This window comes from Lagenorhynchus albirostris, chromosome 2, assembly GCF_949774975.1.
Source record: "Lagenorhynchus albirostris chromosome 2, mLagAlb1.1, whole genome shotgun sequence".
Taxonomy (NCBI): domain Eukaryota; kingdom Metazoa; phylum Chordata; class Mammalia; order Artiodactyla; family Delphinidae; genus Lagenorhynchus; species Lagenorhynchus albirostris.
Window position 1 is genome coordinate 160,174,427 of NC_083096.1, and position 14,460 is coordinate 160,188,886.

The window sequence follows — 14,460 nt, forward strand, 5'->3', positions numbered from 1 at the left end:
AGTTTGCCATGTGAAGATTTGGCGTCCCCTTGGGGCAGAGAGGGAAAGAGAAGGCAGTAACTGGGCACGGAGAAGGGGAGGGGGCCTTGAGCACCTACTGTGTGCCACGTCATGCTGGGCCCTTCAAGGGTGTCATCTCATTTAATCCTCTTCGCACCCCCGCGAGTGACTCTGGTCCTCATTTTATAGATAAGGCTCTGAGAGGTGGACACTGAGAGGGGAGGAAATGATCTACCCAAGGGCACGCAGGCAGGATTCAAACCCAGGTTTTTCTGACACCCAAGTTTATGCTATTTCCACTGGGCAGCACTGCTTAGTGACCGGGGGTCGGGGGGAGAGGGTGTCGGTCCCTGAAGCCAGGGGAGATGGCTTCCGGCAACAGCAGTTGCTTCCGGCAACAAGATGGCCTTGTAGGAGGGGAGGTCTGGCCTTTGGGGCATGCGAGCCCTGGCTCTCTGTTCTCCCCCTCAGTGGCTGCCCGAGCCCCAGAGCCTCTCAGCTGACATATTTGCATAATTGTGTGCTTAGGTCTGCACCAGCCCTGAGTCTGACCTCTGTCCAGCGGGAGGGGTACAGAGCTATGGTTCTGCCCTCAGAAGGGCCCTCCTCCCATCCCTGATTCCTGCCCTGCCCCAGAGTTGATGGGGCCTGCTGCATCCAGCTTCCCCAGGCTGACCTCCAAGGCATCCTCCACCCCACCCACACTGCCCTCACCCCTGCTAGCCCCACTGGCCTTTCCAGCTTGTAACTCCATCCACACACCTGGCTCCCGCTATCCCCAACTGCCCCCCCCCACTTCCTGTTCTCTCCACCTGGAATGCTCTGGCCCTGCCCTGGAGACTTGAAGTGACCCTGCCCATCCATCCATCCATCCATCCATCCATCTTCCCTGATCCTCCCATCAGAAATAAACTCTCACCAAGAAACTCCCACAGTTCTGAGTCCCTATTGCACATACAATTTTTTTTTTAATTTTTTGTTTTTGTCTGCGTTGTGTCTTCGTTGCTGCCCGCGGGGTTTCTCTAGTTGTGGCTAGCAGGGGCCAGTCTTCGTTGAGGTGCAAGGGCTTCTCACTGCGGTGGCTTCCCTTGTTGCGGAGCTTGTTGCGCGCCTAAGGCTCTAGGCGCGCGGGCTTCAGTAGTTGTGGTGCGTGGGCTTCAGTAGTTGTGGCACGCAGGCCTCAGTAGTTGTGGCTCGCAGGCTGTAGAGCTCAGGCTCAGCAGTTGTGGCACACGGGCTTAGTGGCTCTGCAGCATGTGGGATCTTCCCGGACCAGGGCTCGAACCCGCGTCCCCTGCATTGGCAGGCGGATCCTTAACCACTGCGCCACCAGGGAAGCCCTCACATACAATTATAATTATCGTGATGATAATGACAATAACTACGAGTGACTGAGCATTTCCTGTGCCTCACTTCAGGTCAGGTATTAAGTCACCTAATCCTCACAGCAACCACAGAGCTGGCACTGTCATTAGCTGCACTTCACAGGTTTGGAAGCTGAGGTGGGAGGGAGGGTGTCACACACACAGCCGGCTTCCTGGTGTTCCCTCTGCGTTGTCCTGCTCTCCCTTACAGTCTGCCTATCTGCATTTCTGCCTCCCCTAGAACCTGCAGACTCGGAACGGCTGGCATTCCGCCTGACCGTGGGTGCCCGGACGTGATGGCTGTATTGAACTGAGCGGGAGGCAGAGAGGCCGAGCGGTTTCCAGCATGGATTTTGGAGTCACTCAAATTCCCACTTCTGACTCTTATGGGCTGTGTGACCTTAGGCAACCTGCCTGACCTCTCTGAGCCTCCATTTCCCTCTCTGTGAGACTGAGGTGATAAAGGCACTAACCTCATGAGGCTGTTGTGAGAATTAAGTGACATGATGCCTGTGAAGTTCAAACCGAAACCATACCACCTCCAGACATGGTTCTGAGCCTCTGGCATGGCTAGTGTCCTTCCTCACAGTTAGCTCTATTGCTTAGGAGTTTATCAACAGCTTCCTGTTTCCTGTCTGATCTTTGCTGGGAGGAAATTTTCCAGTTGGTTCTCTGTAAAGCTGTGTGGCCATGGGCCACTCAGTCACTTTTCTTGGACCTCAGTTTCTTGTTCTAGAAATCCAGATTGTTGGACCAGATGGTCCCTGGGGCTCCTTCCTGCTCTGGCCATCTGAGGAGGAAAGAAGGGGCCAGGACATAGTGAACGGTGGGGACGTGGAGAAGTGACCCAGGAGCCTCATGTGGGACATGGTGACCTCTCTGTCTCCCGAGCAGCCAGTGTGGCCAGGCTCTCCACTGTGGTTAAACTTACTGTTATCACATTTCACCCTCCCAACCCTAGGAGGTATTATTATCCCCATTTCACAGATGAGGGACTGGGGCACAGAGAGGTTAGGGTACCTGCCCAACGTCACACAGCTAGTGGGTGACAAAGCCAGTCTCCTAACCCAGGGAATCAGGTCTGGTCCCAGGCCTGGAAGGAGGGAAGGCAGAGGGGGTGACAAAGTGCAGGCTGCCTCCTAGTCTTGCTCTGTGGGTTCTAGGTTTTGTTTTTCCTAAGTTAGCTGTTCACTCAGGCTCAGTAGCCCACCTGAGGAGAGCTGTCTCCCTGGGATCTCCTCCTACCCTTTTGGAGGTGAGCTCTGACCCAGCCCAGACTCTTCTGTGGGCAGATTCATTCCGTAAACTCTGTGCCTGGCCCTGTCCTAGGTACTGATAGTGTGAAAATCTATCTGACACAGTCCCTGGCCTAAGAGCCCATATCTCACGGAGAAAACTGACAGGTCACCTTGCTGTTAAAATACAGTGTGTGCCAGACAGTATGAGGGAAGGCTCTGTGCACAGAGGATTGTCTGGGGACAGAATGGAGTTTGGGGTATGGCTTCTCAGTGGAGGTGATGTCTGATCTAGATCTTACGAGATGAGCATGAGCCTGACAAGTGGAGAAAACCATGTGGGTGAGCATTCCAGACAGAGGGAACAGCATGTGCAAAGGCCTGGCAGAGAGCACTGCAAGTTGTTTAGTGCGTCTAGAGCTGCGCTGTCCAGTAGAACTTTCTGGGATAATGGAAGTGTTCTGTATCTGTGCTGATACCGTAGCCACTGGTCACCTGGAGCTATTGAGCACTTGAAATGTGCAACCTGGTGCAACTGGTATAACCGAGGAACGGAATTTCAATTGTATTTCATTTAAATTCATTTGAATTTCAATAGCCGCATGTGGCTAGTGGCTACTGTATTGAACAGTACAGGTCTGGATGAAAAGAAAAGGCTGGAGAAGAAATTTGGGGCCAGTAGTGAAAGGCCTTGAATGCCACACTCAGGCTTCGTGCCCTTCTTCCCAGACAATGTAGAAATCCTGCAGTGGCCTGGGGAGGAGAGGCAGGGACACATCTGTCCTGTCAAACGATTACCCCAGCGGCTCTGTGGGGCAGGGAGGAGCCTGGGGCCACAGTCCAGAAAAGAAGTGATGAAAACTGAACCAGGGTGGTGGGTATAGAGAGGAGAGAACAAATTCCAGGGCAAGCTTGATGACTGATTGGATTGGGTGCGTGGGCCATGTCAAGGGTGACCCCCAGATTTCTGGCTTGGATGGCAGCGGGGGTGGAGGGTGCCCCTCACTGTGATGGGGAACGTGGAGGAGGGGCAGTTTTGGGGTCCTGTACCACTGTTCCAGCATCCACTGTGATTGAGTGTCTATGTCCCTGTCTCCCCCCAGCCCATCTGCACACTTCCTGAGGCATCATGGGTTGAGACTCATACCCCATCCCTCTCCCTGTCGCTGACACAGCAGCATGTGAGGCCCAAGGAGGCCTCATTCAGCACATGTTTGCGGAATGGACGAATGAGTGTTCCATTACTCCCGGGATCCCGTTGTTCCCTGGCCTTGAAAGCAGGAAGGAATTTGACCGTGTCCCTGGGGTGCCCTGAGTGATATGAGGAACGTGGCCTCCAGGGCAGTTTTCTCAGAGACTCTGAAGAGCTGCCTGGGTGGCTGGGTCTATGAGGACCACCAAGGGGAAGGGTTGTAGCATTTGATTCATCTCCTCAAAATCTGTGTCTCTAGCAGACTATGTCCCAAGCTGGACAGACCCCAGGCAGTCAGAGAGGAGTAGTCTTAGGTGAAAGCGATCCGTCTGTTCCAGTGGCTCTGATGCACATGAATCTATTAGGAATGACTTCCAGCTGTTAGTAATAGGGAGCTGCCCAGAGTAGCTGAAATTAGATAGGGGTGTATTTCTCTCCCACGTAAAACAGGTCTATAGGACAGGACCCCAGGCAGTGGTGTGCCAGAGCCAGCTTGTCCCAGTTCCTGAGAACTAGTTGTGCAAATCTCTTCCCAGCTCTGCATCCGGTGACCTCACATGGAGAGCTTCCAATTGGCTTTGTGGGGGAGCCTTTACACCAAGGAAATTGGCCAACACTATAAATTGGGGCTGTTTTTCTTTTTTCCAGAGGGCAAGCTTCCTAGCATATCACTGAGTGCAGTGATGGTGTGGCTACCCCATCAGGGACCCCGGCTGCATCTTCCTTCTATTTCTCTGGTTTCAGCCTGCCACATCCATCTTTCTGGCTGCCCTAGAGCCTGAGATGGCTACCAGAGTTCCAGTCATTATGTCTGTGTAAGCTCTCTACTCCCGCAAAACCAGCTATTCCAATTTTTCTATCTCACTCGTATTTTCAAGGCTGCCTCCTCTTCATCCTTCAGCTGTCATCTCAAGTGTGACCTCCACAGAGAAGCCTTCCCTGACACGCTACCTAAATTCACCACCCATCCCGTTCAGCTTTATTTTCTCTAGAGCATAGACCATAATGGGTAGCTCTCTGATTCTTTTATTATTTTCCTTGTTATTATCTGTCTTCCCCACTGGAAGACTGGAAGATCCCTATTAGTAGGGACTGCATCTGTCTGGTTCTCTGCTGTGTCCCGAGTGCCTCAACAGTGCCTGGTACATCATAATTGCTCAGTAAATACTTGTTGAGTGAATAAGGGATAGTAAGCACAGATCATTTTGTTTTCTACATGCTTCCCTTAGTGTGTCATTAGAGCTAATCAATGAATTTGGTAAAGTAGCAGGATACAAAATTAATGCACAGAAATCCCTTAGTGTGTCATCATGACCATTTTCTCATGTTGCTATTTAGTCTGTAGAATTAGTTGAACTAGATGTTTTCTGAGGGCCCTCCCTGCTCTGACGGGATGAGTGGGCAGGAGGTGAGTGTGAACAGGGAAGTCAACTCCCTGGCATCACTCACAGCCCAGGCTGACTAGGGAGCCCGGGCCCTGCTCAGAGGCTCTTTCCTTGGAAATTCACTCCCAAAGCAAACTTCCTTGAGCCCCATCTCAGTGCCAGGCCATTGATGGGTACGGGGGATATAGAGAGAAAATGGTAGCGAGGACCTGCCCTGCATGGGGATGGATAATGGACAGCCAGAAGAACAACGAGCTGTGATACAATGGGCTAAAAGTCCAGAAGTACTGGGGGCCACCAGCCTCCATACCCCATTCATTCATTTGGCAAATACTTATTGAGACCCTACTGTGTGCTGGACACTATTCTAAGCATTGGGGATGGAACAGTGGACAAGCCAGACAAGATTCTTGCCCTCATAAAACTCACATGCCAATGGAGGAGATAAACAGTAAACACAATGTCAAATAAATATGCAAGATCATGGACAGCAGGAGGTGCTATGGAGACCACTAAACAGGAGGGTGGAAGGGATGCTGCTGTGCATGGGCTGGTCAGGCAAGACCTCTCCGAGGAGGCAGCATCTGAGTTGATACGTTAATGATACAAAGGAATCACAGGGAGAAAATCTGAGAGTGAAGTGCACCAGGCAGAGGGAGCAGCAAGTGCAAAGTCATAAGGCTGAAACAAGCCCAGCGGGAGGCACAGGAAGAAGACAGCTTTGGCTGGTTGGGAGTGATGGCGGAAGGATGGTGAAGACAGAGGTGGGACTAGGGACAGGGGACTGAGGCACTTGCTTCAGGTGCAAAATTGAAGCAGGCGCCCCAAAACTCAGTAATCAAGATAATATCTAATGCAATTTTTAAAAATCAAAGTTAATGCCAAAACCCCCATGATGAACAAAATATCATATTTTTAAATAAAGACGACTAGCAGTGTCATGCTGAGCCGTATAGGAACCAGATGCAAAGGAAAAATGAGTAATACCGATCCTGCCCTTATTTAAAAATTTGACCTGTTGTCTATCATGGATTTTTGTTGTTGTTCATCATGGGTGTCATCACTATAGAAAACATGTCACCTGGTGTCACGATCATGGTTTCCAGAACCAGACTTCCTGAGTTCCATTTCTGGCACTACCCCTGCATGCTTAGCTGTATGCCTCGGGGCCAGTTTCTCGACCTCTCTGTACCAGTGTCTCCATCGGAAAAGGGGGCTGATAATAGTGCCAGCTCAGGGTTATTGAGAGGATTAAATGCCAAGCCAAGGTCTAAGAACAGTGCCTAGCCCACCGGAAGCGCTCAGGTGATGTTGGCAGTCAGTCATAGCCCTGGACAGCAGTACAGGCTTGGTTCCTGCCAGAGGATTCTAAGCAAGGAGTCTTGGCCAGCAAATCAGGGTGGGTCAGAAAGTATGTGGAGGTAGATTGGAAACAGGGAGACCAGAGCCCCTAGGATGGCCAGAGTGGAGGCTGTTGCAAAACTCCAGATGGAAGGTGGGAACAGACTCTGGAGATAGTTAGGAGACAGACTCTGCGGAACGTGGTGGTTGTTAAACTGTGAAGGGAGGCGGGTGCTGGGGCAGGAGACAGACGGGGCCGGGATAGCTTCCAGTGCCCGCAGCGGACAGGCCTGGTCTCTGCATCACCACGGAATACCCGGGCCGGATCTGACCCGCGCCCCCATCCCGATCTTGTCTGTGTTCCAGAGGGAGCTGAAGGAGCAGCTTCAGGCCCTTCAGGACAGTGAGCGGGAGCACACGGAGGCGCTGCAGCTGCTCAAGAGACAGCTGGCGGAGACCAAGGTGAGCCAGGCCTGGACGTGGGGGCGGGGCTTCGTGGGGGCAGGGCCCGTTGGGAAGCTGAGGGGCGTGGCTTTGGGCCTGCTGTGGGGGCGGGGCTTCGAGCGTCCAAACTCCAGGTGTTAGGCCGGGGCATGGGGGTGGGGCGGAGGCTGGGGCTTCCCTGAAGGTAAATGGGGCGGGGACCCACTCCAAGATGACTGAGGGCAAGTGGGATCCTTTCTCCCTTCCTGCTTTGGGTGAAAGTTGAGGTGGGACCAGGGACTCTTTGGAAAACCCTGGCGTCCTGCGGGGCTGGAAGAATGTACCTAGTCTCTTTTTTTTTTTTTTCTCCCGTTGCTAAACACACCCATTGCCCAAGGAACCAATCCTGAGAACGTTCCTTCGAAGCCCTCCTGATGATTTGTGGCTCAGCCCTGGTATCAGCTCCCCTCTTCAACTCTGACCGGAGATATAGACTCTGAAAAGTAGCGTCAAACCCTGAAGGCTCTGGCCACGGTGGTTTGAAAAGAAAAGGCTTTTTTCTTGACCTGAGAGGAAGGCCCTGGGCTCTGATCCAGCCACTACCGTGCTGTGTGACTTTGGGTAAACTGCATACTTATCTGGGCCCCTAGTCTTCCCATCCGTGCTGTAGGGACTCTGCCAGGCTCCTTGCAGCTGTGATCTTCTGGATCCTAGCACACTTCCAAGGGGCTCCCTCCAAGTCCCCCACAGATACCCCTAACTGGGCAAGGCTTGCTCTGATTTCTGCTGTCCTTCTGGAAGCAAGCACTGGGGACCCAGGCCTGGCTGCTAAGCTCTTGGGTGATTTCAGCGTGGCTCCACTCCATTTGCAGGGGTGCCACTGCCAGCAGCAGCTGAAGCAGAGCCTTTGGAATGCTCTGGGCCTCCAGAGGTCCCCCTGAGGCCTGGAGAGGCCATTGGAGATCCAGACCTGTGCCCCACCTTGGCCACCAACCCACTGTGGGGTCTTAGGGAGGTCATGACGAACATCTCTTCAGAGAACACTCTGGAGTGCCTCCAGGCAGGACCCTCAGTGGGCATCAGCTGGGAAGCAGTCACAGGACTCTGGCCTCTTTGCTTCTCACAGCCTCATTTTCCCCACCTGCCTGGTGATCCCACACCTCTCAGGTGAAGAGAAGCAAATGGAAGCCTCTGTCTGGATGAGAGGGGAATATTATGGTCTGTTTCTTCTCCCCAGCATTCTGTTCTTCTCTCCACTCCCCACCCGCATTGTGTTTCTCCGCTGACCTTTTCCTCCCCTGCCTTCCTGTCCATCTGTCTACCTCTGGGGTGTCCTCTGGGGCCACCTTCCCCTCCAGTTCCCCCAGCCCTGCTTCCTGTCTGGACTGGGATGTTTATACAAGAAATGCCTATGGATGCTTTGGGGGTCATATTTCACCTGGTGCCTGACTCGGCTTTCCTGTGGCGCCTGCCCCTCCAGTGGCCCGGCCTGAGGGCCCGTCTGAGCTCCCTCCCCCAGCCCAGTGTTTTCCTTGGTCGGCCCTGACCCAGTGACGCATTCTTGGCAGCGTGTCGTTCTGAAATGGCCCCAGCTCTTCCAGGCCCCAGTGTGTTCCCAGGGATGTGGTGGGTCAGGGTGGGAGCTGCTCTCCCAGTTGTGACTGAAGGGATTGGGAGTGGGGCGGGGCTGGCTCTGCCCTAGAAAAAACTAGAGTAAATGGGACACACCGGTTTAGCTGAACCTTTCTCTGTGCTGGGAACTGTGTTCCCCATTCATTGTCTCGCCGAACCGCACAGAATGTCCCCTCCATGACTGCAGGATTCCCCAGAACCTACACGGTGTCTAGCACACAGTAAATAGTTGTGGAACAAATGAGTGGGGGAAAAAGATACACCTTTTGAGGTAGGAATAGTTGTTGTCTCCATTTTATTGCCAAGGAAACTGAGGCCCAGAGAGGTTGAGGGACAGGCCTAAGGCCCCACAGCTAATAAGGAGCTAATTGAGACCTTACTGTCCAGTTCTGTCTGAGCCTAGTGCATATTCCAGCCTCATGCTGGAATGTCCTCAGCGAGATCTCTGGCTTTGTGGGCTGCAAGCCGGGTAGGCCTGGAGAACCCATCAGGGACATATTTCGGGCTCCTGGGGTGGCTGATGTTCCACTTCTGAGCTGCCCTCTCCCAGCCTCTTTCTCTCCTCTTGTCCTGGGGACACTGGACCCCTACCTGAGAGAGAAGATGGAGTCTGCACCCACCTCTACAGAGCAATCTTGGGCAAGACCCCTCCCTCCTTTACCTCTCAAGCAGGTCCTGACCATCAGCCTTGTGCCAGGCTCTGGGATGCAGGGCTAAGGAAGATGTCATTCCTACCGGGAGGGGTTCATCCACTAACTGGGAAGCCACATAAAATGTGGGGCAGTATATTCAGAATATTTACAAAATGCTCTGGGAACATTTAGCTATTTAACTGCCTGGAAAAGTTAAGGAAGGTATCACAGAGAAGGTGGCTTTTGATCTGAGTCTTGCAGGATGAGTAGGAGTTTGTCAGTTGAATAAAGCATTTGCTGGGGGAGGGGTCCACTCTAGGCAGGTGGAATTATGATGCAGCAGCACTAGAGAGGTAAGCAGGGATCAGATTAAGGACTTTGAATTCCAGGCTAAGAAATTTAGCACTGTACTAGTCATCAAGGAGCCAAGAAGGTTTCCTAAAGACAAGGTCGGCTGTGACCCAGTTTGCACGTTAGAAGGATCACTCTGGCAGCAAGTTTGTTGACAAAGATGTGGAGTTGACACGTGGAACCAGTGAGTTGGTGGGACCCAGGGGCATGCGTGGAGGAGGCAGGTAGAGAGATGAATGTGGCGCTCAAGAGACATGTAAGACCTTCGAAATGGACTTGGAAGCCATCCTCGAAGCAGTGGGAGTTGTGGGGTGTGAACAAAGGAGCCAGCCTGGACGAGTCCTCAGGAACAGGGGTGGCAGGGAGGGAGCAGCCACAGAGGTGGGAGGCAAACCAGAAGTTTCTGTTAGTAGAGGGTGGCCCTTGGGCCAAAGCTGCTGCAGATTGGCCGAAGAGCAGCCGGAAGGGGTGGCCATGAGATCTGGGGCTCTTTGGAGAGCAGTGGTGGACAGTGCAGGGAGGGCAGGCCCCACCGTGACCTGCCGCTGCCGGAGCCTTGGCGCTCCCTGGGTGAGGGGGCTCCCGGAGACCACAGGCAGCCTGGCCCTTTATCCCCAGCCTCTCGGCCACCCCCTTTGTCTGCCCTGCATACTGGATGGGCATGCGCAGGGAGGCTGGCCCACTGCCAGCAGCTCTTCCTGCCGCAGGCAGCCCGCAGCCAGCCGCGACGACTGGGAGGGAACAGGCCCTAATTGAGCCTTTGTGGAGCCTCCCACAGAGCCCTGGGCACTGAACACAGCAGGGTCTCTGACTCCCTGAACTCCCAGCCAGGATCCCACAAAGTCAAATTGCAGAGGCAGGCCCCACACGCTGCTGCTGCAGCCGAGCTGCACTTGTGTACCCAGTGTCATCCTGCCTCGTGCTGTCCCCTCGGCCCGCTGCCCGCACCACCCAACTGACATCCTGCCCGTCGTTCAGGCCCCAGCTCAGAAGTCATCTCTCCACGAAGACTTCTAGGATGTGCCTGTTCCAGTGTTTTAATAACCAGGCTCTGGGTCTGCACCTCAAACAATACCATGCACTTTGTGAATGTTCCCTCACTTACCATAGATAGCCCTGCAATGTCGTTGTATACCCTTTTCCCAGATAAGAAAACTAAGGTTCAGAGATACCAGGCAACTAAGGTTGCCACAGCTGGAGACCCAGAGCCATTGGGCACCAAAGCTGTGCCCTTTACCACTCAACCCTTCCTGGGCCTGGCAGTGCCCTTGGGGGCAGAGAGAAACACGAAAGTCCATGCTTGTCTCCTGTGACGATGGCTTTAACCCCCCAGCTCTTGTTCCCAGAGGGTCTCGGGGTGGCGGGACAGGGCGAGTGACCACCAAGCTTTGCCCAGCACATTGCCATTTATAAAGCTCTTTAACATCTGTGATCTTGTCATCTTTGCTTGGGCCCCATGAGTGATTTTTTTAAAAATAAAAATTTAAGAGAATCGCCTGGCAGTCCAGTGGTTAGGACTCTGTGCTTTCACTGCCGTGGGCCCAAGTTCGATCCCTGGTTGGGGAACTAAGATCCCACAAGCCATGTGGCGCAGCCACATAAATAAATAAATAAAATTTTCACCGTCTTCCAGACTGAACTCAGCATCCTCTCCCTGCCCCCCACGTCTCCTGCCAGCTTCCCCATCCCTCCCACTCCAAGCCAGAAGTCTGGAATCATCCTTACACCTGTCTCTCCTGTACCCCTACAGCCAGCCAGTTGGTCACCAGGGTCAAAGAGGCTCTCCTACAAATGTCTTTCAAGCCGTGTCCATCTGCTGCTCCCCTAGTTCAAGCCTCATTGTCTCACCTGGACCATTTCATTAGTTTCCTAATGGAGAACAATCATCTGCTGTCCCTGCTATGCCAGTTCTCTCCTGCCACCATGCTTTTGCATGTGCCATCCCCTCACCGACATGCCTTTCCCGCCCTTTCCTCTGTGCATGCCAAGACGCTCGGTTTCCTCCTCTCACCCAGGGATCACCCCATCCACTCTCCCTGACTGACCCCTGATGACTGTCTCCACAGTCTTCCACCAAAAGCCTGCGGACCACCATTGGGGAGGTCTTTGAGCGGCTGCACCGGCTGCTGCGGGAACGGCAGAAGGCCATGCTGGAGGAGCTAGAGGCAGACACGGCCCGCACACTGACTGACATTGAGCAGAAAGTCCAGCGCTACAGCCAGCAGCTGCGCAAGGTGCAGGAGGGGGCCCAGATCCTGCAGGAGCGGCTGGCTGAAACTGACCGGCACACCTTCCTGGCCGGGGTGGCCTCGCTGTCTGAGCGGTAAGTACCCGCCTGCTGTGGGTCTTCTCCAGGGGGTATCCCCTCCCTGGCCCTTGTGGGATGCTGGGATTGGAGGCAGATGGGGTGGTTAGCAGAGAATTCATTCATTCAAATCTCCATCAAATACGCAGGACATCTGCTATGTGCCAGAGCCTAGGGCAAAAGCTTTATGTGTTCATATTATTTTATATATAATACTTATAATCATATAGGATATTGTTTTCTGTGCTTTATATTATATTACAAATATGTGTTTTACATTATCTATTATTTATAATAACATTGATACTATATATAATAAGTAATAATATGTAAATTATTATAATCCTAATAGCCCCTTGGAGGTAGTTACCACTGCCATCCCCATTTCACACGTGTAGAAACTGAGACACAAAGAAGCTACAGCAATTGGCCAAGACCCTTCGTCTAGTATGTGGGGGAGCCAGGATTCAAGCCCAGGTCTCTCTAGTTCCATAGCTGCCTTTAATAATAATAACACTTAATTATTGGTTCATTAATGACCAATACTGATAGCTAACATCATGTATTCAGTGTTGACCTTGAGCCAAGTACCGTGCTAAGCATTTTACATACATTATGCCACGTAATCCTCACAAGCCTAGGAAGCAGGTGTTATCATAGTACCCATTTTAAAGATGAGGAAACTGAGGGCAATAGCTAGAGAATTAAGAAGTGGCACAAGCAGGCACTTGAGTCGGCGCTTGGGTCCAGCAGACTTCCCACACATGACCTCGCCCTATGCCAGCTTCCCTGAGGTGCTGGGACAGGAATCCAGCCCCCAATGTGGCCTGCTCTCTTGCTCTCCTTCCAGGCTCAAAGGGAAAATCCATGAGACCAATCTGACCTACGAAGACTTCCCAACCTCCAAGTACACAGGCCCCCTGCAGTACACCATCTGGAAGTCCCTGTTCCAGGACATCCACCCAGGTAAGGCCCTTCCTGCCACTCTCCAGTAGGGCTCAGGAAGAGGCAAGGATTATCATGGGTTGGAGCTAGATGGGGCCCGGCCCAGCCCACCCCTTGCTCTACACATGACATGGGGGCAGGGCAGAGGGATGAGAAGAGTGCCTTGCTGAGCACCTACTATGTTCCAGGGCCTGTGCTGGGCACCAGCACAAGAGGAGGTAGGTTCTACTAGTGTACCCATTCTCTAGATGAAGAGACTGAGGCCCTGGGTGGTTCACTCATTCTCTATGGGTACAGGATATATCAAGCACCTACCTCACACCAGGCACTATTCTAGGTACTGGAGATATAGCAGTGAGCAAAACAGGCAAAAATCCCTACCCTCGTGCATCTTACTTACATCCTAGGGTGTGAGAGAGAAAGAAAACAAAATTACATAAGTAAAATACATAGTTTTTTAGATAATGATAAAAGATAAGGAAAGGGGCTGAGGGATGTTGAGGTAGGATTGAACGTTTAGCAGGGGATCCAGTTAGAAGACCTCCCTGAGAAGGAAGCAGTAGAGTAAAGACCTGAGGGAGGAAAGAGAAGAATGAGCCGTGTAGGTATCTGAGGAAAGAGTGTTCCTGGCAGTGGGAATAGGAAGTGCAAAGGCCCTGAGGCAGGAGCAAGCCTGGCATGTTCAAGGGACAGTAAGGAGACTCGTGTGGCTGGAGTGGAGTGAGTGAGAGGGAGGGTGGAGGTGAGGAGGTCAGGTCAGTAGCAGTAGCCAGACCATGAGAGCCTGGAGGCCCATATGAAAACTTTAAATTTTATGCTGAGTGAGATGGGAGCCATTGGAAGGTTTGGGGCAGTGAAGTAACATAAGCCGGCTTAAGTTTTTAAAGTATCCCTCTGGGTGCTGGCTTGAGAATAGACTGCAGGGGGTAAAGGGTAGAGGTTAGGAGACCACTGCAGCAATGCAAGTGAGAGATGATGGTGGCCTGGAGCAGGGTGGTGGCAGTGGAGGTGGTGAGAAGTGATCGGATTTAGGATCTATTTTGAACAGAGAGCCAACAGGATTTGCTAACGGATTGGATCTTGGGTGTGAGAAAAAAAATGACAAGGAAGACTACAACGATTTTGGCTGAGGTGACTGGGAAGATGAAGTTGTAATCATGTGAGGTTCGCGATGCCAGTTAGAAGTCTCAGTGCAGACATGGAGAAGGTAGTGGGAATGACACGTCTGCAGTACGAGAGGAGGGTCAGGGCTGGCGTTGTCTACCTGTGGACGGTATTGAATGAGCCGGGATGAGGTCACCTGGGAAGTGGGGGTAGAGAGAAAAGAGAGAGCGCCACTCTAACACATGGAGCCCTAGGCCGCTCCTAGAAGTCAAGGACAGGAGGGGGACCCAGCCAAGGAGACCGAGAAGGAACAGCCAGAGAATAGGAGGAAGACCTGCGTCTGTCCTGGAAGCCAAGTGGAGAAAGTGTTTCGAGGAGGAGAGAGTGGATAGTGGTGGCAAAGTTGTGACCCCAAGTGTGGGAGGATCAGAACTGACTGTTCTCTGGGTCTTGGTGACCTTGACAAGAGCTGCTTTGGTGGAGCAATAGAGGCAAAAGCCTGACTGGAGACCGTCCAAGAGAAAATGAGAGAGGAAGTGGAGACAGTGCTT

The 14,460-nt window shown here is 52.6% G+C and overlaps 1 protein-coding gene across 2 annotated transcripts in view; it reads left to right on the plus strand.

Moving 5' to 3' along the window:
• The window catches only part of TRIM62 (tripartite motif containing 62), a 31,362-nt gene that overhangs the window by 7,816 nt on the left and 9,086 nt on the right, over nt 1-14,460 (plus strand). For both annotated transcript variants that reach the window (XM_060142715.1, XM_060142714.1), the window contains exons 3-5: nt 6,884-6,979; nt 11,622-11,878; nt 12,711-12,826. In XM_060142715.1, coding sequence (XP_059998698.1) covers nt 6,884-6,979; nt 11,622-11,878; nt 12,711-12,826 — 469 coding nt within the window. The remainder of the gene's footprint in view (nt 1-6,883; nt 6,980-11,621; nt 11,879-12,710; nt 12,827-14,460) is intronic.